Source organism: Engraulis encrasicolus, chromosome 21 (assembly GCF_034702125.1).
Source record: "Engraulis encrasicolus isolate BLACKSEA-1 chromosome 21, IST_EnEncr_1.0, whole genome shotgun sequence".
NCBI classification, from domain to species: Eukaryota; Metazoa; Chordata; class Actinopteri; order Clupeiformes; family Engraulidae; genus Engraulis; species Engraulis encrasicolus.
The window spans coordinates 2117813-2141901 of record NC_085877.1 but is presented as its reverse complement, the minus strand read 5'-3'; the positions used below and the strand labels follow the sequence as shown (position 1 = coordinate 2141901).

Below are 24089 nucleotides of genomic sequence, written 5' to 3'. Positions count from 1 at the left end.
GACCGGAGTGCCGCGGGGCGAAACAGGCACGGTTATTTTCTAAATACACGTTTCAATAATGGCAACCACATACTGATACATGTGCAAGCAACAGATATGTAAAATCACTAAATAAACTGGACAACTTTCCAGGTGGGTTACAAGGGCTATATCGTGTCTCATTCTATGACTTCTGTTTTTGGACGTTACCTTGATTCCGAATATCTCCGCTTTGCGCGCAGAAGGGCGTCGCTCAAAAATAGTAAATTCTTTACCGTGTGTCTGCAGTTTATCAATAAAAATGGCCCATCTTTCTGTCTGTGTTTTCTGTACATCCCTGCCGCTGTCGGAACCGTGGTCCGTTCTCCCTGGATCTCGCTGGCTCACTTGCGCAGCTCACCCCTCCCATCTCCTCTTCTTTTCTTGGTGAGCGGGAAACCAAGGAATGGATCTGAGTTCTGGTGAGAATGCAGTCCATGGGCACGCTCGGTTGAATGAAGCTATCTGTTCTGGCCCTGACAAAGGAAGGATTAACTGGAACTCGCCAAGAAGACCCCGTTTTATTACTTGTTGTTTGAATTAATCGTGTGTAGGCTACGCCGTCATGCCTATGGAACGGGAGTGATGAATGCCCATTGTCCAAAACACAAATTCCGTTCAAACACACAAGCAACCAACCAGTGATAAGGGATTGATTGGTTTCTGACATGATTGATGTGGTTTTGTTAGGAAATCGCGCTGAATATTGAGCCAATAGATATATGATAAGCCTAGTCACAATTTATTGATTATAGGGAAAGTTGGGGGGGGGGATAATGACACTATAGGCCTAAGCTCTCGATGGGTAGCCCTATACTATACTGACTCAGATGTTATAGGCCTGGCTCAATTCTATTGGTTGAAAATAAATGTCTCCCCAACACTCTGAACTATTTTTTTATGCCACGGTCATGCCTTAGCATGGCTCAGTCTCACCAGACCATGTAGGCTATTTCCATTCAGCCTTGTGAAGCAAGGCGAAACCCATTCATCTAGCGACACTCAGTTAGGTCATGCCTATGTGTACACGGGATATTAAACCAGGCTGACCAAACAAGATGAGCATGATGTCGTTTTATTTCATACTAATACATTGGACAGGTCACTAGCAATACCCATTCACAATCTACAATCTAATACATGTTCTATGTATGTCTGCTGTTGCCCAGTCTGCACTTTATCTGTAAGGTGTTGTATAGGTACTCTAGTGTAATATATGTGTACTGTCTATGTCCAACTGTCTATGTCCACACCTAAAGTCTATGTCTATGTCTGCATGGGAAAGTAAGAAACGTAATTTCAATTCTTTGCATGACCAGTGCATGTAAATAAATTGACAATAAACTAAACTTGACTTGACTTGACAATCACCATGGTTGTGATCGATTCGGACATTTCTACAGGGGTGGTCTCTCCTTTTTTTTTTAAATCTCATTATCTCCAAATGAAATGTAGGCCTACAAAGCAGGACCAGGATATGTCTCGTCCTTTGGTTTCCAATAGTATTGGCCTACTGGACAAATATGGTGATAATTTGAAGGCTTGGAGGTGATGTTCATTGCATACATATGTTGTTCTCTGTTGAATTGTTTAGGTTCCTTCCTGAATGTGGTTTCTTCTCCTTATGGAAGCCAATAATGAGAAATCAGTTATGGGAAACTAACTAGTTCTGCAAACTAACAAAGATGTTCATCAGAGGCTCTATATATCATAGTATAGTATGTCTGTGGGGAAATGTAGGCCTATTGAAAAGTTTACTTTCCAACTGAAAGCAAACCCTGTTCATAAATATTACTTATTCAACAACCGATTTCTGTATGTGGAGGCAATATTGTGAACCCTCCCATAACAGTACAATGGAGTAAAATACTACACACACTGCATTTCCCACCAACCAGCCCACACATACCTTTTTTGACAGTTTTTCTCCAAGTAGCACTCCTTATCGTAGGAATATGTAATGAGGTGTCTTATCTGTGCTTTGCGTGCGGTCCCCTGACAACCAATGACCCCTCTCCAAGAGGATGGTGTGAAACACAATTACTCGAGAGGCTGAATACAACCTCGTTATCATCCTCTCACAGCAGTTAATTAAGTTATCCTCTTCCCTCCTCTCCTCTCCTCGTCCTTTTCTTTTTTCTGTCATTTTTTTGGGACACAAACAGTGAGGCTCGATTTCTTTCATGGCCTGCTAAAGGGTGTAGGGGCACACACACACACACACACACACACACACACACACACACACACACACACACACACACACACACACACACACACACACACACACACACACACACACACACACACACACACACACACACATCCCATTCTTTCTTCAGCAGAAGCCATTTTTTTTATAATCGCACTGAACCCATCACTTAGGGTCTCCCGTTTGCACAGACAACTGAGGATGTGGAGAGGTGGTGTGTGGTGAGTGCAGTGGTGTGGTGTATGCAAGACCGCGTGTGGTGTGCAAGTGTGCGGTGAGGGGTGCGATACGTGCGTGGGGGTGGTTGGTGGGGTGCACACACTTGTCTCACTTCCTTCTGAGGCTTCGGGGTCTCTTGCAGCGGCGTTCTGTTATTAGCAAGCGCTTCGGAGGAGGAAGGAAATGATGAACGAGGTTGTTTTTATATGTAAAGGCTTCACTTCCTACACACACACACAGACACACACACGCACACACACACAGACACACACACACACACACAGACACACACACGCACACACACACAGACACACGCGGTCATAGCCATGGCAACAACATCCTATATGTGTGTATACAGACTACACTCTCCCTACCCCCACCAAAACACACACACGCCCCCCCACACACACACACCCGCACACACACACACACACACACACGCGCACACACACACACCACACACACACACACACACACACACACACACACACACACACACACACACACACACACACACACACACACACACACACACACACACACACACACACACACACACACACACACACACACACACAGTCATAGCCATGGCAACAACATCCCCAATGGCATGACCATATGCTACTTGAATCAACAAGCTCTGCTCTGTTTTCCCCCTTCTCCCAACATGGGTACAAACACCATTAAGAACGTTAGCAGGGATTAAATAGACCCGAAATGCAGGCTTGTTCTCAGCATGACTACAGTATTATCATTGCTGTCTTTTGCCAGACAATTCATATCAGCTCAATAAGTCTGGTATGGATTTGGGATGGGAAAGTGGCTTGCCAGCAGTGGCCTTTCTTCCATTCGACTATCCAATCTGTTGCTGAGGGACATGGTGGCCAGTCAGAGAGACATGGTGAAGCTTAATAGGAAGAATATGCATGCAAAATGGAGGCATAAATTCTCATCGCCCCCTGACCCGGTCACTGGTCATTGTAAATGAATATTTTTTTGTGGATTATGGACATTGTTATGTGGAATAAACAGTCTCGTATAAATCTCTCCTTCTCTGTCATTCTGTCACTCTGCCTCTCTCTGTCTCTCTCTCTGTCTCTGTCTCTGTCTGTCTGTCTCTCTCTCTCTCTCTCTCTCTCTCTCTCTCTCTCTCTTAGCCTTCTCTTCTTCCCCCCAAGTGGCCAAACTCTTACTCTGTAGGTGTGCCACGTCCCCAGAGGCAATGGCTTTTGTTGTGTATCTCCATAAAAACAGCTTGAAGACCCCGGCGAAAAAGCCCCTTCTGTTGTGGCACTTTATCTTGCGTCAGGCAAGCCAGTTTAAAGGGAGCATTGTTGTCTATGATGGTGGGGCTCTGCCCCTAGGGCTCTCTCCTCTTTTTTCCTCTCCTCTTCTTTCCTCTCCTCTCCTCTCCTCTCCTCTTCTCTCCTCTCCTCTCCTCTCCTCTCCTTTTGTGCTACAGACTCCATCAGCCTCTCTTTACCGCCTCCACACTTCATTACCAACCATATCCTCCACTTGTTTCATCCTCTGACACGATCTCTCACTCCTCTCTTCCTCTCCTTTGCAAGTCTTTCCCCTTTTCCTTTCTGTCTCTCTCTATCTATGTCTATAGTTTAGTGATTCATTCCCAGTGTGGGTGCATTGTTTTTATCCCGTACAAAAAAAACCTTGTTGCATTCCTGTGTGGACTCTATGTCTATCTCTCTTTCTCTCTCTCTCTCTCTCTCTCTCTCTCTCTCTCTCTCTCTCTCTCTCTCTTCTCTCTCTCTCTCCTCTCTCTCTCTCTCTCTCTCTCTCTCTCTCTCTCTCTCTCTCTCTCTCTCTCTCTCTCTCTCTCTCTCTCTCTCTCTCTCTCTCTCTGAAAAAAAGATGAGCATCCATCTTTTGTCTTTTTTCAGTGACTGTCGCTTGTGTGGTAGTGTGTGACTGCCTCAGGGGATAGAGGGGATCATGACAGCCTGCTGCTTCTTTACTTTATTTCTTTGTAAATGTATAGAAATGAGCCAGAATGTGGAATACAGCATAATATGTGATAGATGACGTCAATGAGGAATTCAATGAATAGTTTTGTTTATAAACCATTTATAAATGTGTTGTTACAGACGGTACAACTCATCCAAGCTGTCGCATGGCCATATTGTGGCATTTTAGCGTTTCGCTCAGGACTTGTCACTCAGTGTGACAACAAAGCCTTCCCAGCAGCACAACCACCCACTCTCTCACACACACACACACACACACACACACACACACACACACACACACACACACACACACGCACACGCACACGCACACGCACACGCACACACACAAAGAGCGTGCGAGAGAGGAGACACGTATGCAGGAACCGACTGACGCATACACACATGCTCACACACACACACAAACACCAGACAAACAACAAGCACAGCCCATCTGCCAAAATGCTTCAGCAGTGGCCATGTGGAGGACTAGAGGCGAGCCCTCTGCCTCTCCTACCCCAAAGCAGTGCATGGCAGCCCCTTTGTTCTGTTTGACCTGCTCTCTCTCTCTCTCTCTCTCTCTCTCTCTCTCTCTCTCTCTCTCTCTCTCTCTCTCTCTCTCTCTCTCTCTCTCTCTCTCTCTAGGTGAACCATGATGATGCACTGAAAGGAACCACGTCAAGACAGACCAAGATATATAAAAAAAAAATGAAAATGGTTGGAAATTAGAAATGACTAAATGTCGATTGCATTGATTGCATTGATCACCTCTGATTGATGCTGGCAGCAACGAGCCACTGCTGCAGACTGGCGTCCAAGATAGCTGAGATCCAGATGAACTGTCTTCCAAAAAAACAGGACAATAGAACAATCTAACATAAATAAACAAACAAATAGCCTAAACAGAAGGAGGAAGAGACAGACCATGGATCTAACAGTGTATTTTTGTGCTTGCGCTCCAGATTTGGCGAATAACTTGTTCAGTCCAACACTGAGAATGACTTAACTTTCTAGTATAGTACGTTTTTAATTCATCATGATGTTAAGTCAGCTACCTGAAGTTTCCACATCAGTCAGTAACAGTCAACGGCTCCTTTGATGTTAATGTGAAGTCATCATGTGTTCTTACTTTAGGCCTATTTTGTGTAACCTGACTCTCGCCAGATGAATGTGCACATGGTCCTTGAACATTCATCTGGAGCTGTGTCATTTAGGTCCGCGAAAGTGTGGTTTTGTTAAAAATCCTCGGCACTGGTGTAGCCGTCCGGTAGGGCACTTGCCTGCCATGTGGCTGACCCCGGTTCGATTCCCGGCCCGAGTCCTTTGCCGACCCATCCCCGTCTCTCTCCCCATTCGCTTGCTATCTGGTTCTCATACTGTCCTATCCATAATACAGTCTAAAAAGACCAAAATATATCTTTTAAAAAATCCTTGCATGTGATAGAGGAAACCACTTGTCTGACTATCTTAAAAGTAGACTGGTGTGTACCGGAGGCACCAGTTTAACATTTACAGCCAATACCAGTAAGAGAAAAGGTGTAATCCTGTCGAAAACCCACATCAAAAAAGTAAGGTGCCCTATTCAAGTGGAAAACACATACAACCACACTATGCCATTCGAGACAAGTGTCCTATGAAGAGAATAGCTCAACGTTACCCGAAATAGTTGTTCAGCAATATAGATCTGTAGATCTGCACAGATCTATATAGATCTACACGTGTGTATTTATTTGGTCTTTCTGACTTTGGCAATGGAAGGGCGGCTGTTGCGAGGAACGTCCTCGAAAAATGTGCACCACTTTTGTGATCATTTGTTTTTATTGAGGCAATGCAGAGGTGTTTATGACAATGCTCTCATGACAGTTTGTCACGCAACGATTGTCAAAACTGATGATTCACCCTCCCTACATTATCTTTATGTGTAGGCCTATATGACGTCAACTTCATTTTATCTCTAGGTTCTCACAGTCATTTTGAAATGAAAGCCCAACTGGGAAACTCCAACTCCTATTGTCATTGTGATACAGCACTCCACACAGCACACAATAAAATTGCATTTATGCCTAACCTGTGCAATGAGGCAGCTCCCAATGGTGCCCCAAGGGAGCAATGTGGTGGGACGGTACCATGCTCAGTGTACCTCAATCATGGAGAAGGATGGGGAAGAGCACTGGTTAATTACTCCCCCCACCAACCTGGCGGGTCGGGAGTTTAACCAGTAACCTTTGGGCTACAAGTCTGACGCCCTAGCCATTTACCCATGACAGCCCATGTATGCAATATCTTGTGGTTGGCAATTTTGTTTGAATTGCAATACCCATTGTTTGAAAGTGACACGTTATGCAAGGCTATTTGAGAGCAACATGACGTGAGCTCTGGGGAACTGCCATGTTAGCCCTATTTTCGAAAAATAATCCAGGAAACGGAAGCAGACCATTTGTTTGGGTGCAATTGGTGAAGCGAAGCCACAGGTGCCGCGAAAATAGAACAGACCACTGACCTACCACAGGTGACCTGTGGCTTTGCACCATCCTTTCATCTATCTCTCTCGCGTCTATCTCTCCTCCCTCTCTCTTGTTCTGGTGTGTTCATGGCTCTTTGATATTGCCAGTTCAACATTTGGGTCGTATTGTTCCACTGATATGTAGGTCAGTGGAACTATGCGACCCAAATGTTGATGTGGCGGCTTGTGCCATCACTCACAAATTCTCTGCATGAAATGCTTTGCGATAAACAATGCAAAATTTGTGATGAACCTTTTGTAAGCACAAGTTAGTTTGCAAACGTTGGAGAATGCAGTTGCTAAAATAATGCCTGTGGCTATCATCAGCACACCATCAGATTCAGAAAAGAGCAGAGCAATCTTTTGAACAAAATATCAGAGTGAAATGTTTTCTATGTGCAACATTATATACATCCACTCTTGCTACTGGGAGTACAAAGACATTGTGCCTCGTAAAGCTTGGCATTACTGAAATTCCGCAACACGAAGCATCCCAGCATTTAATAACAAATGTGATACTTGTAGACAATCGCACAACAGCCAGCGAATAATCCCCAAAATAAGTGGTTAACATAATTTACAAGGCGTGGGTTAATGACCATCGGGCAGACGGTCATGTGGTGTTAAGAGAGATGAACAGACCAAGGATATGGATCACTGGAACCATGTTGTGTGGTCTGATGAGACCAAGATAAACAAATTTGCTTTAGATGGTGTTAAGCATGTGTGGTGGTAAACAAGTTTTACAAAAAAGGTGTATCATCTGGCTAGTCAAGCATGATAGTGGGACTGACATGGTTTGGGGATGCATGAGTGCCGTCAACTTTGGAAATTTGAATTACACCTTAAGAAACATGCATGTCAACATAACTACTGAAGCAGAACATGATACTCTCAATTTAATTCAAATCTCACACCCATCTATTTTAGCCAGGTGCAGACTCAAAACGCACACCGATTGAAACGCACGCCAGTGACCTCCCTTTTAATCCCTTTTCATTTCGAGACATTTCGGGCAAACACGGCCCCTTCTCAGACACTCTACAGGATTTTAATCTGAGGTATACTCACCTTTGTTACATGTTGTAAAATGTTAATGGCTGTATTTTTATTTTTTTTGTGAGTGAACAAGAAATGTAAGTGGTTATATGTTGCTAACAGGTCACTAATCATTGTGTCGAAGTGAAATTTCTTTAATGTTGTCCTATGAAAAGATGTACTTACAAATCTGTAAAAATGTGAGGGGTCGGTGTACTCACTCCTGTGACATACTGTACTGTAGGCCAATACAGCAGATAGAAGTCTTGGGCTGCACCATGCCCGTGTCGTCATTGGTGGGTGCATGCTACATTCATAACAGGGAGGACCTTGATGTCCCAATGATATCAATAAGGTGTGATTTTTTGTGTATATTTGGTCAAATGTTGTGGTGGTATATGTCGGCAATCCTCTAAACAAAATATTGGTCTGTCCAAAATCCTAGTCAGTGGGGAGAATATGAAATGTAATGTATCCTGGGTGGAGCACAGAATGACAGTGATGATGCTTTTGATGAAACTGTTCCAAGCCACAAAGATTGGGCTTGTGAGTCACACACACACACGCACGCACGCACGCACGCACGCACGCACGCACGCACGCACGCACGCACGCACGCACGCACGCACACATACGCACACACACAAAAACCCACACCCCATTTTGAAATGTGTGGATTGTGCAGATTTTGGCACCGGTCAACCGAGTGTCAACAGTGACCGTGCTGTGATGGCTCTTGGCATGGACAACACTCAACACACCCTGGCCTGCTGTGACTCGAGCCATCAGTGGAAAAAGCTAAACCATTCAACCTTATGTCCCTACAGCAGAGTAAAGTTGACTCCGCAACGAATGCATTGTAGTGTGAAATAAACAGTTGTGTGTGTCCTTCAAATGAGCCATTTTGATTTCATGTGAGAGTACACGAAGCAAAGATATCCCCCTGCACATACGGTAGATAAGGTGAGGACTTCAGTTCTGTACATTTGACCTCTCATCCTCAGATTTTTTCAATGATCTCCTCTGACATTCTCGATTGATGGAGTTTGCTTTTTTCCGCCATTAAGTCTTCCTCCAACTCCTGATCAACTGTTTTTGGACAGAGAACTCTGTATACTTGGAACTGCTGTTAGCTTTCTATCTTCGTGTTCCTCTATGTTGGCTTGTCAGTTAGTGATTGGTGATGTCCCTTGGCCAGTTCTCAGTTTTGGGGATTTGTTTTTTGCTGAGAAGTGTGACAAGCCACTGCTTCAGTTACATTTTTTCCACACTTTCCCCACTGTCGGTTTACCGCGAGAGAAGTATTGGAGAAAGGACAAAGTCTGTTGAAAAAAAAACACACAGTGGTGTCCATAGTCCTTAAGCAGGGTAAAAGACTCCTGAAACGTGCAGAAAGAAAAGAACATATTTTTCCCAATGACGGGAGAAGTTAAGTATGCCTTATCCCTCTCCCTCGTGCCACACAGCAAATCCACACAACAGCTCAGAACATCTGAGGCGGCAGAGTGACACTCAGTCACATAGAAAATGTAAATCACTTGGGAGTTGAAATAGAAGAAGAGCCATTTTGGCTGCCTTCCTGGCGTGGTAAGACGATCCCCAAGGCTGGCAAAAACATCCTGTAATGGGGCTTTAGCCACTGGTGGCACATGGGTTGAACGTGCTGGAGGGAAAGGAAAGGATTTTTGGTGGGGCGTGGAATAATTTTTGGTCTGTGCTTTGAGAGATATGGGGATGGTGAACTGAAAGCTGAGAGCACTTGCATTTCCATTCAATTTGTCTTCCTCACAAGTGAAGATGGCGAAAAAGAAAAAGCAAGACCGGCTGGAATTATTGGATATGAAGGTTCAAGGGAGTCTGATTGGAAACACACATAGGCTACTGTATTCAAAGACACACAAAAGCAAATATCAGCAACTATATGTGGCAGCAAGGATAGCTACATCTAATGAATTGGTCTAAATATGGATATAAATAGAAAAGCTTGTAAGAGCTCTTGAACCTCATTTCTCATGGCTCAAGGCCGTTGATTTAAATATATATATATATTATTAAGCTCTACCGGTATTCATTGCATCCTGAAATGTTTTCTCATATGGAATGTAGACAAATGTTTCTGAGAATATTTTCACCGTTGCTGATTATAATGCAATGGAATAGGTAAGAACACAGTCGCACACACACACGCACAGTGTGTTGTTTGACAGATGATGAATCAATGCGTCCCAATCTTTGAGGTAGGCTACACATAGACAGGTCCTCCCCCATTGTTTGAAAACCCCTAGGCTTGTTTGATGGATTGTATGGGAATGTTTGATAATTACACATTTATTATGATACAATATTCACCCTGCTACAAAACTGCATCGATCATGTGAGATACAATCATTAATCAGTGGTTGCTTGTTTATTAGAGCGGATTTTGCGTCTTGGCCATTTATCACCCCCGTTGCATATGCATGAAGGCGTGCGCACACACGATTAATCCAAACAAGTATGAAGTGAGGTCTTCTTGGCGAGTGCCAGTTAATCCTTCCTTTGTCAGGAGGCTGAACAGTCGCTTGACTCACAGCTTCATTCAACCGGCGAAGGCGAACAGAGCGCACGCTCACCAAGCAATCAGATCCATTTCTTGTTTTCACGCACGCCGCTCGCGAGCCAGAGAAGAGGAGGCGGGAGGGGTGATCCGCGCAAGTGAGCCATCGAGAGCCAGGGAGAACGGACTACGGTTCCGACCGCGACAGGGATGTACAGCAAACACCGACAGAAATATGGAATATTTTCATGGATACAATGCAGACATACGCTAATGATGTTGTCGCTGTTACTTCTAAACGCCATCCTTCAGAGCGCATGTGGAGACATTCGGAATCAAGGTAACGTCAAGAAGGGTAAAAAAGAAAAGAAAGAGAAAGGGCAGTCTGTAGCCCCTCCGTAACCCACTTGGAAAGTTGTTCAGTTTTGGTACCTACCAGTTGCATGTGTCAGTAGCCTATGTGGTTGTTGTGATTGGGACGATGTGCATTTAGAATAACGTTTTAGTTTGTGGTTGTGTCTCGCTACTTTCTCGGGGTTGCTGAGCGAGTCTTTGTTTTCCACAACACTCCGGTCCAAATGACGGGTGAGAGACCGGAGCGAATCTCCTTAAAAGGAGGCGATATCACAGTAGACTTGGCTATGTATGCGAAGAAGTAGACATTAAGTCGACGTTTTTAAGTTGGCAGTTTTAAGGTTAGGGGTTGTCGTTCTACGTTATCTCGTGGTTATTTGATTGTAAGTTGAAGCCGGGGAGTTTGTGAGACCGTCGCGCTGCCTAGTACAGATCTCATCAGCTGCATCTATTTACTGTTTTCAAAAGTTGCCTTTAAGCAATGACATGTGACATGGCGCGGAAACTGAAATGAGTCCAAGGATTTAAGATATAGCCTAACTGAAATAGCCTTCTTTCAAAATCTGTTTACATCTTTTGTGTCAATACGCAGACTGCCCAAATAAAGGAATCATGGCATGGTTGTAATTATGGTAATGATAAGCATCAGTCACCTCCACCATTATGAATAAAGAAACTGATGAAAACAACAATAAATAGGCTATAGGCTAATGATAGTCAGCGTTGTAATTTCTTCTTCTTCTTCTTCTTCTTCTTCTTCTTCTTCTTCTTCTTCTTCTTCTTCTTCTTCTTCTTCTTCAGCACTTGCTGCCATTATTGTGTCCAGTGATTGAAATAATGTTTCTCGATTTGCTTTTTATAGCTGACATGGTTCTTGGTTAGAAATATTGGTCCTTGTAAAAGAGTGTAGACTTGCCCCTCAGACATCCAAGACCACCCAGGTAGGCTGTTATAATAAGCACACCAACAAAAAAGCCATATGGTGACCCAAAGCTTGCCAATTAACCTTATCATTATCCAGTGCTAATTAATAGCCTACTGTAGCCTACTTAGACTTTCTGAGGTTAATTGATGATGCATGGTGGGGGCCACATTGTAATTGAAGTGTGCAAAACATGCAGCGTTCATTAAAGTGTAATAGCTATTGCTTCTCGAAATGTTCAACAACTTTTCCCACAGCATATTCTGTCAAAATGATAATAATAGTAATTCTAGTTTCTACATCTCTCCATCATGTCACAGATGGCAGAGATTTGTTACTGTACCCTTTTTTTCTGCCGCCATCGGGTGTCAGTGTTTAGTTAGGGTTTTCCTTTAGTCAATATCAGAGAAATGCAACGTGTTCCTCAGGAAATGACACAGAATCCCTGCTCACCCGTTAGTCTTTTGAATGTTATGCATTGCTGTATAGAGCTGAGTTTGCAGTTTTATGGAATAACAAGGTAATTATTGATTTATTGCACAAGAGCATACTGTATGTTCGAAAGGTTGGTAAAGGCAATAAAAGGATCAATATAGATACGTTATTTTCTGTCACATGGAATGATGAAAGTGGGTAATATATACACATCAAGCTTAGTAACTACAGACCCACCTTTGTTTTAAACCTTTAACCTCATAGTTTTTTTCTGAACACATCATCAGTGTTCTGTACTTTGTAGACCTATCCTCTCTCTCCACATAGGGTTGAAATCTGCTGTGGTATGATCTTACAGTAGTTAGCTGATGAGTTATAGTCAGTTGCTATGTGTGTTATATGAAATACATCCAGCATGTTAGTAGGTGCCGATTGCAATCAAGAATCGACACTGTTTACATTTCGGAATATTTCTGGCTATTCCACTGACTATAGTTTCACTTGTCACTTGGACTAACGTTATGATGAGAGTTAAGGAAGGCCTAATTGTAACATCATTGTCTATGCACTGCAGTTTCACTGCTGAGGTGTCAGACTTGGGCTGTGGTTATGTTGTCTGTAATTGTTATGTTGACTGAGTGTGCAGGCCTGAGTTGTATGTTCATGAAATCCAAACTATAGTTGGGTAAACACATCTGCTCCGGGGACAAGCTATTGGCCTCATCATCTCCACCAACACCAGTGGGGTTACACCACACATATTGTACACAAATGATAGATTTAAGTGAAAAGTAAGTGAAAACAAATGATAGATTTAAGTGAAAACTAAGTGAAAAGTAAGTGTAGAGCACTTACTTTTCACTTACTTTTCACTTAAATCTATAATTTCTCTCTCTCTCTCTCTCTCTCTCTCTCTCTCTCTCTCTCTCTCTCTCTCTCTCTCTCTCCTTCACACATTTTCTCTCCCTGATTCTCCACAGTAAATGAGGCAGTGGAAAGTCTACCCATGCCAAACCTAACCCCTCAACAATAAGCAACATTAAATATGCCATAACAGCTCTCTGTGTCATCAAAAAAGATGCCAAAGACTTGAGACTGGGATTGACTTGGGACTGACTCGTAGTCTCGGTCGGCCATAGTAACATGAGGGCAGAGGGGCAGAGCACAAGTGGTCTTCTGTTAGGGAATTCCAGGAGACTCATGATCAGCTGCAAGAACATCATGACTGACGCAATCTTATAAGTCAGAGGGTAACTCTCCATGGCTCTATGCTGGCACTGTGACTTTTCAAGTCTACATCTGTTTTTATTTTGGCTTTAAGGTAGCATCAGGCCAATCAGAACTGGGTTAATGTCTTCTAAGTTTTCCTTCACCTTTAGGCAGTTTTACTGTCATTAACTAGACACAATGAAAATGTAATTTTGAACATAAATGGACATACCGGTTTGGTTGGGCGGGGGCAAATGTCATCCGTTGATGTACTCTAAAGGTCACAGGATGCATAGATAGATAGACACACAGCTCTCTCAGGCTTGATCTAATTTCCTTTTAAACATGCGGCTCCCCATGTTCCGCTTCAGAATTAATGCAATTGTGCCCCATTACCCAGCAGGCCTTTTGTTTTTAACTGTAGTGCAGCAACCTCCCCACCCCCACCCCCCTTTACACTGTATGGAATACTACATCCTCTACCCCCTGCCTCTACCAGGGTCATTTCACGTGAAATCAGACACTTTGGGACCCGACCGACCCGGATTTCAATCATACTTGGTGTGCCTTTTCAGTAGCAAGGTAGCACCCCAGAACTGCATTGGTTTGAATCTGACACTAATATTAAGGGAGAAACAGACTAGGAAAGGTTTACATGTGAGGGTAGGACACTATACATTCAGCCTTGAATATATCAGTCAGTGTTAGTCACAAAAAGATGCCAGTGGTGTTGTTTGAAAGCTCTTTTCTGGCTCTACATATTACACAATCACCTTGGAATACAACTACTCTCAGAATATGAATTATGATAAATTGAAAAATTAAAAATTGAATATCTAAAAAACTCATATTTTAAAATGGCCAGTTCCTTGTCCAAACGTAGCCGGCAATGTCATGAGCAGCACCTAAAATGCTGGTGTTCGGTTTGTTATTCATTTCAGAGAGAATTTGACTCACAAATATGGCGTCATACACACCACTTACTAATAATATGGTAATACCATAGTAGCATCACATGACAAAACAAAAACAAAACAAAAATGGTCAGTGTCCATGGTCCCAGGTTTCAGAAACTAAGGCAGATGTCCATTTATACACACCAAATGATGATATGTGAATGTTTCAACATTCCTTCTCTGTGTACCTGTGCCATCTTCCCTTTACCGTACTTTAAAGAGATAATCAATGGCTACACTCTCATTTTGTACTCTACCAGTGCATTTGAAGCAACAGCTGTGTCTTTTGTAGATAATGTATAAGTACGTCCCGTTGCAGTTACAGGTTCCACTACCAGAAGCACATCCTGATGATCCATGACAAGTCTATCTGGTCTGAAGGATGGAGATGGCCCATGAGGATGCAGGAAGTTCAGTTTCACCTCTCCAGTGCTCGGCATACATTCCTCAGCACATGCTAGCCACCAGTTGCCATCATATACAGCTACAACATACCCTTTGATGCTTGAAAATGTAACACATTCCTTTACTGAGCTCACTCTTTCAACTCTGCCTTCTCTGAATGCTGAAAATGGCCTAACTTCCACTGTGTCCATTGACAATGGGCAGAAGCTGTGTAGTTTTTGAGTACCTGGAATAGTTCTTGCAGATTCAAACCTTTTCAACAGGTTCTCAGCTTCATGATGGTACATCTCTGTTGTGGCAAACTGGCAATGGATGTTCTTGACATTATCCTTGACTGACTCCCTTGAACCAGGAACGTTTTTAAAACTATAGTTTTATAATTCAAGATGCTATTCAATCATTTCACTGGAACAACCAGTGCAGGCCACAATCCATCCATTTGTATTGCTACTACCAAGATCAGTTAAAACTGGGGAAAAAAAATCTGTTTTGTTGTTATTTTCAGACTGCAACATTCATGATACAATTGCTGTACATCTGTTTCAGAAGCTCCTAATTCAGTTCCTCAGTGACACTTCATCAATGACAGAACGTCCAAAGAAGATCCTATATTTTTTCTGATGACTGTGCTGCACAATATAAGAACCTTAAAAACACAACAAATTTGTGCCACCACGAGGCAGATTTCAGATACCTGCAGAGTGGCACTATTTTGCCACATCACATGGCAAAGGTCCATGTGATGGCGTTGGAGGGACAGTTAAATGGCTTGCTGCACGAGCAAGTCTGCAACGTCCTATTGACAATTAAAATTGTAACGCCATACCAACTGTTTGAATTTGTCAAGGATAATGTCAAGAACATCCATTGCCAGTTTGCCACAACAGAGATGTACCATCATGACGCTGAGAACCTGTTGAAAAGGTTTGAATCTGCAAGAACTATTCCAGGTACTCAAAAAATACACAGCTTCTGCCCATTGTCAATGGACACAGTGGAAGTTAGGCCATTTTCAGCATTCAGAGAAGGCAGAGTTGAAAGAGTGAGCTCAGTAAAGGAATGTGTTACATTTTCAAGCATCAAAGGGTATGTTGTAGCTGTATATGATGGCAACTGGTGGCTAGCATGTGCTGAGGAATGTATGCCGAGCACTGGAGAGGTGAAACTGAACTTCCTGCATCCTCATGGGCCATCTCCATCCTTCACTTTTCCCTTCAGACTAGATAGACTTGTCATGGATCATCAGGATGTGCTTCTGGTAGTGGAACCTGTAACTGCAATGGGACGTACTTATACATTATCTACAAAAGACACAGCTGCTGCTTCAAATGCACTGGTAGAGTACAAAATGAGAGTGTAGCCATTGATTATCTCTTTAAAGTACGGTAAAGGAAGATGGCACAGGTACACAGAGGAAGGAATGTTGAAACATTCAAGTATCATCATTTGGTGTGTATAAATGGACATCTGCCTTAGTTTTCTGAAACCTGGGGACCATGGGGACTGGGGGAAACTGACCATTTTTGTTTTGTTTTTGTTTTGTCATGTGATGCTACTATGGTATTACCATATTATTAGTAAGTGGTCTGTAAAGTGTCTGATTTCACGTGAAATGACCCACCAGTCTCTAGCATAGTGTTTCTCAACGGGGGCTGACAGTCCCCCAGGGGGCGTTGGGGGGCCCTAGGGGGACATTGAGAAGGATACAGTTGAGAGAAGGCAGTGCTTAGTTGTCATTGGGGACATTAGTCTATTTCATTCTAAGGGGGGCGTTGGCAGGCATATAATGAGGTCAATGAGGTCCAGGGGGCGTCTGTTCCAAAAAGTTTTAGAACCACTGCCCTAGCAGAAACCATTACAGCAGAATTTTACGTTTGCAATTTTTTAGTCAGGTGTATCATTGTTTAATGATGGATAACTGTCCTTGTGTTGCTTGTCAAACATGTCATCTTTCATGTATGTGCACATGTGACAGGATTTTGTCTGGTTTTATTGAGATTACTGTAACCATGGGACCGTGTCTTCCCAGGGGTTCCATGAACTGTGGTGTTTTGTTCGTTAACTTTGTTTTCTGTACACATGAACCCAGGCTCCAGCAGCATGTGGGTTGACAGATTTGACCAGGGAGCTGGGGGCTACAATTGAATTGGTCTGTTTGCCTTTGCTCAGTAGCCGTCTAATGCATTTGAAACAAGGCTCCATCATGAGATATCATCTTTGACACCGGCTGTGCCATCTCCCGATCCTCCTAAAGGGAAAAAAAAACAGAGAGAAAATGAGTCGCAAAGGCAGTGTATTTTTGTGTTTGTCTGTGAAGCTTCAATCCAAGACGATTGTCAGCTTGCGCGAATTGTGTGTGTGTGTGCGTGGGTGCGTGGGTGTGTGCTTTGGATTTTGTATTGACCTGGCTGTGTTTGAACCATTGGGGTTTCAGTGGTAGCCTATCATACAATCGTCACAATTATCACTAAAATAGCAACTGTGGACGGAAGTTGTTCTATGAATGTAGTGTAGTGGTAGGTAGGTGTTTTTCTCAAGGTCACACCGTGTTATGCTATTTCAAGAATGCTGGTTACTAACAACCAGCTCTTAAACAGATAGCCATCTACATACTGTAGAAAAGTCATTAGTGGCTTTTTGCACTTTCTCAGTCATTTTTAATGTTAAGTTTTCCTACTCTCTCACCCACAGCTTGCTGTAACTCAGTCAGCTTTGTCACTGATTCTTGTGTCCACGGTTTGTTCTATTTTAGATGTGACAACAGCACTAGTGACGTCAACTCGGTGGCCTCATCACTCACAGCTCTTTCTGCCTCTCTTGGTTTAGAGGCATCTATTTCAGCTCTGGTTACTTTTTTTGGTGCTCACATACTTTGGCTATTCTAGGGCATGATGGAGTCCAAGCAAGAATGCTAGACGGAAATGTCTGTCTGCTCTTTTTTGAAATTGTGTGGGTTTCTGTTTCCACAAGGTGCGACTTGGTATCATGACATGGCGTATACGGCTGGCGTGCACGTTGAAGTGTGGACGTGAAAGGCACAAGCACACCTTCTAAGCACACACAAGCACAGGCGCACAAACACACACTGAACACAAAATAGACATCTACAAAGCATGCATATGGACACTCAAACTCATTTAAATGCAAGCTTACTCCAGAGCACACACACACACACACACACACACACACACACACACACACACACACACACACACACACACACACACACACACACACACACACACACACACACACACACACACACACACACACACACACACACACAAGCTATTATTGCGTTAGCGTTTGAAAGCTAGACCTCCATTAGTGCCCTCTCTATATGGGCCCAAATATTTTTCTCTTTCTCTTTTCCTCCCTCTTCCTCACTGTGGTCTGTCTCTCCACCAGCCTTTCTTTCTCCTACTTTCCATTCTCATCTTGTGTCTATTGGCTCAAATAATTTATTTATATTGGTAGACCGGCAATAGCATTTCTGTAAAATGAATTGACATATAGTGTGCAATCTCTTTCATTGTATGGAGACACACAGACGCACGCATGCATGCACGTATGCACGCACACACTCACAGACACACAAAGACACAGACACAGAAAGACACACACACAAAAAGACACACACCCTCGCACACACAAATGCAGGAAAAAGTGAGCTGTTCAGGGTAGCCGTTTGTCTTCTTTTTTTCCCCTCATATTTTGAGACTTATTGAGCCACATTGATGTGATTGAGGCTTATTGTTGCCTATTTATTAAAATAATAAATCCCTCATTGAATAGCAGGAGACTTTCCATCAGGCGTTAAAGCACCCATGCTGGAAAGGCTGATGCGGATTAATTCTGGCGCATAAGAAATAATGAGAATGGCACCACTCTGCCTCATTGTCAGAAAACCCAGGACCACGCAAGCCTTGAACTCACTAACACTTTCTGCATTGCAAAAGACGCAGTCTGAAATGAGGATTGATTGAACTTGATTGCTGGGGGGAGCAGAGTGGGTCTGCCATGCAAGCTACTGCGCTGCAGGTTTTTGCAGCCTCGGCAAAGCCACAGGCCCGGGCTCCCTGGAGTGGTTTCCTACTTAACGCTTTACAACTGCACAGTAAATGTTGCAGTGCTAATTCAACACTCAGAGAGCTGAATTTTAACACACATAGTGTTGATTTTACATGCTAAGTGTTGAATGAGCACTGCAACGGTTACTGTGTGGTGATACACGACACCAGTTACTGCACATGTTTTTAAAATATTTGTAATGTTTTTGCGCTCTAAACCAGTTTTTTTGTTATTGCTTCTATGAAATCATCCAGGTGTCTTTAATGTGAAGTATATTGAAGTATATATGCAATTGCATAGGACTGGTTTTGAAAAAAGAGTGTTCATTTTAAAGTCATAAAATCAATGTTCTGGATTTTCTTTTAATGCACACCATTCTTAAGTTGTGATAGGCCACCGTTCATCTGTTTAGAAGGTGCAGGATTCAGAAGAAATTTCAGTATAAAAAGAAGACAATCCGCACACTTCAGGTCTATTTTTGTGCAAAGAAGCTTTACTTGACTTGCAAGCTTTCGGTCCTTAGACCTTCATCAGGCAGAGCACACCATTCTGCCTGTGGAAATATCCACTTTTCAGACAGTCTTTACTGACTCATTACAAATGTGTCATTGCTTTCATAGCTATGATAAACATGTAACATGAGCCGTATCTTAAGGAGTTTATTGTAAAGATCTGTTCAAGCATAAGCATGTTCCATGTCCTTGAGTAACCTTTGGATACATGTGACACCTCACAGCCTTCCTCACATCATCCTCACAGCCTTATGAAACGAAGGGGGTTTCTACCACAAAGATTAGTCAAATTTTGTTTGCAGCTCGTCGTGATGCTGGTCTCGTCTGCTTTGCTGCCTCTGGTCCACTCTGCAAATAGAGGTGGCTGGAGAGAAAAGAATCACCCGGGCTGGTACCCTTCCATGTTTGCTGTCAGTTCTTGTCACCGTGTTTCCAAGGCAGCGTGCCTGATGAAAAGAGAAAAAATGCCCTGAATCCCAAAGCCTGATGAATCTCCTTCCTGCCACTTTCAACATGTCGTTCTATTTTTCACTCCATCCATGACTTGTCAGTATGACCACGTAGTATTTTATTTCAATTCCGCTCTTTCATGTTTTTTGTTTTTTTTTCAAAAACATCTTAATGTACTTCAAATATCATCTCAAAAGTGATGCTACACCAGCAGGCACCTTACTACAACACAAATATAACTTTTGTGATGATATTTTGGAGCATGTCAAGACACTTTAAAAAGATGCCAACAAACCTATGCTCCCGTTAAAATGAACAGAATTGTGGAAAGGGTGGACAAAAAAAAGTGACGCGGTGTCAGGTACTGCCAAGTCAAGGATCTCACCTCGGGTGCCAGCCACACTGAGATCTGGCAACACAGCTAGAAGCACAGGCTGCATCTCTGGGAGAGGGGTTGGAAGAGCAAGGCAGAGAGGGAGAGAGAGAGAGAGAGAGAGAGAGAGAGAGAGAGAGAGAGAGAGAGAGAGAGAGAGAGGTGAGCTCACACTGCATCGCTAATGTTGTTGTTTTTTGTCAAAGCGTATGTCCTTTAATCAAAGGTGAATGTTTCTTTTGATGCGCCTCGCCAAGGACATATCCTCCAGGGGAGCTCAGAAAGGACGTTAATTGAATGTGTGTGTGCCTGTGCGTGTGCGTGTGCGTGTGTTGTGATTGTGCATGTGCATGTGCTTGTGTATGTGGGTCGTGTGCGTGCGTACGTGTGGGTGTGCATTTGTGTGTGTGTGTGTGGAGGTGGTAGAAGTGGCAGTATGAGGATTATGGCTGGATGGGGTAGAGGGGCACTGAGATGAAGAACAGAGGAATGGTGAGGGAGAGGAGGAGAAAACAAAAGGACCATGAGGAGGAGGAGGGAAGGTGAAACCTTGGAAAAGGTTCAAGAGTCAAGTGATGCAAAGATATGCAGGTGAGCGAGAGAATGAGGGAGAGAATGAGGGAGACAGAGAAGGACATAGAGAGAGAGAGAGAGAGAGAGAGAGAGAGAGAGAGAGAGAGAGAGAGAGAGAGAGAGAGAGAGAGAGAGAGAGAGAGACTATCAGGTTGTGTGACTGTGGATGTTCTAGTGCATCTCCACAAGGCAAGAACTATTGCTGCTGCGGTTTGGTAATCCTAAATCAGCGAGCTCAGGACAAGAAAAGGAAATAAATTGGGGAAACAAAACCAGCATCAAAGAAAAACAAACTCTTTTTCTCTCTCTCTCTCTCTCTCTCTCTCTCTCTCTCTCTCTCTCTCTCTCTCTCTCTCTCTCTCTCTCTCTCTCTCTCTCTCACACATACGCACACACACACACACACACACACACACACACACACACACACACACACACACACACACACACACACACACACACACACACACACACACACACACACACACACACACACAGGCAAAACACAAATGCACATATATTATCAGTGCAGCCGTGAAACCAGCTGTATTCTCCACCGCTTGCCAATGAGCAGCCATATTTTTATTTGATTAACTTTGTTTGTCTAGCTCCACGATTTGTTCCGATAATGTTCAAGTGCTATGTGGCATTTCTTGGAAACTTTGTCTTTTATCATTGAAGTAATGCAGTTAAGCTCACAGCATCCGAGTTGGCAGATAGCATTCAACTCCCCACAGCTGTTAAAAGTTTACCTTCCTTGAACACATACATACTGTACCATGAAGCCTCAAATGAGTTTTCTCTCCTAAACGGGCGATCTTTAAAATTTGTTTGAACAAGATATCCCGTCAGTTAGTGTAGTAGAAACTGTTCCTATTTCCTAAATTATCAGACTGTAGACCAAAATCTATGTTGAAGAGTTTAAGTTTATTTGACTCTTGTAACAGTTACACTGAAGTACACGCTGGGGCCCTTTGGCTGAAGTGCTACTCGCAATCCCACCCCCACAAACCGGCCGGCTTTGCTCCCTCCTCCTTGTTCTGCAGACAACCCTCCTCAGGCCGCGTTTCCATTTAAATAACCTTCCTTCAGCCGGTTTGGGGCCGGCTTCCGGCCAGACAGGCCACAGATTGGAGCATCCCTTCAGCCAATGGGGTGTCCCTCACACAGACCTCCCATTTCCCCAGGCCAGCCCACTGTTCCCTCCCACTCATCATTACATGTTTATCATAGAGACATTCCTTTCCTAAATATACTATATCACACTAAATATTCAATATGGCTTTGTATAAAATAGAAATCTCCTTCATTAGCCACCAAAGTATTGGTCTCCCACAACTGTAAATGTTAACCATCCTGATGAGAACATACAGCACAATACTGTGGGGCCTCCATTTTTAAGTCCAACTCATAAACAGGCATTTTTCAAATTTGATTGGACAAGATATCCTGGCCATTAGTCAGTCAAAATAACATTAGTTGAATCCTTTACAAAATTACCGCAGAGCGAGTAATCCAATTGCTCATGTGCACGGGAGAGAGTAGAGCCTACAGTAGCCATATATGCTATGGGCTGATTTGATTCCTTGTAGGTCAGTGGTTTTACCAGCCAGCTTCAGGAAATGAGGGAGATGGGCTGTGGCTAATTGACATTTTTGTTCCTCCGTTTTCTCTTTTTCTCAAGAATGTTAGAACAGCTTTGTTTTTCCATTCTCATTTTTCTTGCTCAAGGATCAACATGCAGACAAACTGCATGCTTCTGTTTTGAGCATCTACAGACCCAGATACACCAGTTGCTGTACACTAATGGTGAATTCTAAGGGCATTTATCTGTATTGTCTTCTCAGTCTCCCTCTCTGTCATTTCACATTGTGTGACACGCAAGAGAGAGAGAGAGAGAGAGAGAGAGAGAGAGAGAGAGAGAGAGAGAGAGAGAGAGAGAGAGAGAGATGGCACATCCAAGAAATGGAGAGAGAGAGAGAGGGAGAGAGAGAGAGAGAGAGAGAGAGAGAGAGAGAGAGAGAGAGAGAGAGAGAGAGAGAGAGAGAGTTTTTGTGTGTGTGGTTCCATGTTGACTTGGGCAGGCGACATGGCCACTGTGGTGTGGGCAGAGAGGTCTTTTATTACAGCAAGGAACTTTATTGCTATGTCTGTGCTGGGCTGCCCTGTGCCGACTTATTTACTTTTTGTCTGTGTTTTTTTGTCCTTTTTTGGTGATGTGCAGTAGTGTTCTTTGTTTGAAAAAAATATTGCCCTTTCTTTCTGTTTTTCTTTGCTTTGCTTCTTTTCTCATCTCTGTCTCTGTTTGCTCAGCCTCTCTGTCTGTCTTTTTCTGCCTCTTTCACTCCCTCCCTGCCATGTGCTCTCTCTCTCTCTCTCTCTCTCTCTCTCTCTCTCTCTCTCTCTCTCTCTCTCTCTCTCTCTCTCTCCACCCCTTGCCTCTTTCTCACTCTCTCACTCACTCACTCTTTGTTTACCTCTCCCCATCTGAGTTGTTAAAAGGCTCATGCAGAGAAAACCAGGTATATACCGTAGGTTTTTTCCGTATAGCTTTCAACCGTGAGCTTACAGTTAGATTGTTCTCTGTGAATACTGGATTACAGGCTTTTGTAACTTCTAAATATTTGTTTGACAGATGCTGTGTGCGGGGTGGTGTATCTGACTGCACTGTACAGTATATGTGGATGTCTTTGTCACAGAGGAATGCAGCTGGAGCTTTTTGCCTTCTCCCTACGTCTGTCTCGTAGAATGTGTGTGTGTGTGTGTGTGTGTGTGTGTGTGTGTGTGTGTGTGTGTGTGTGTGTGTGTGTGTGTGTGTGTGTGTGTGTGTGTGTGTGTGTGTGTGTGTGTGTGTGCGCACTTGTGAGTGCATGTAAGAGTAGCTGTCAAACAGTAGTGTAATTTCATTTGAGGTATTTGTGAAAGACAGAGACGGAGAGAAAAAGAGAGAGTGTGTGTGTGAGAGAGAGGGAGAGTGACTTCTGTGTGTGTGTGCGAGAGTGTTTAGCTCAATCTCACGGGGGGCCGCTTAGCCTGTGGAGAGGGCTGTTGAGAGTGATGCAGTTTCCTGGAGTGCATGTTGCAGCAGGTGGCCTGCTCCACTTGTTTACCAAGAGGGGAAAATGAAGGAAGAAATAATTGTGCTGTTTATTTTCCCCCGTTATGATGATATGACCACATCATCTCCTATTCCGTGTGTGTGCGAGTGTGTTTGTGTGTGTACATGCCTTTGCCAAGTGTATTGTGTGCATACTTGTGTGTCGTCTGCCTTTTTGCCTTTGTTCTCCTCTCCTGTCTTTCTTGTGGCCTCAGTCTTCTTTTTTTCTCCTCCGCCCCTCT

General features: G+C 43.4%; 1 protein-coding gene across 1 annotated transcript in view; it reads left to right on the top strand.

Moving 5' to 3' along the window:
• The first annotated feature begins 10504 nt into the window (after window positions 1–10504).
• Window positions 10505–24089, top strand: part of adam19a (ADAM metallopeptidase domain 19a) — a 145930-nt gene continuing 132345 nt past the window's right edge. The window contains exon 1 of the mRNA XM_063187119.1: window positions 10505–10830. Coding sequence (XP_063043189.1) covers window positions 10701–10830 — 130 coding nt within the window. The 5' untranslated portion in view covers window positions 10505–10700. The remainder of the gene's footprint in view (window positions 10831–24089) is intronic.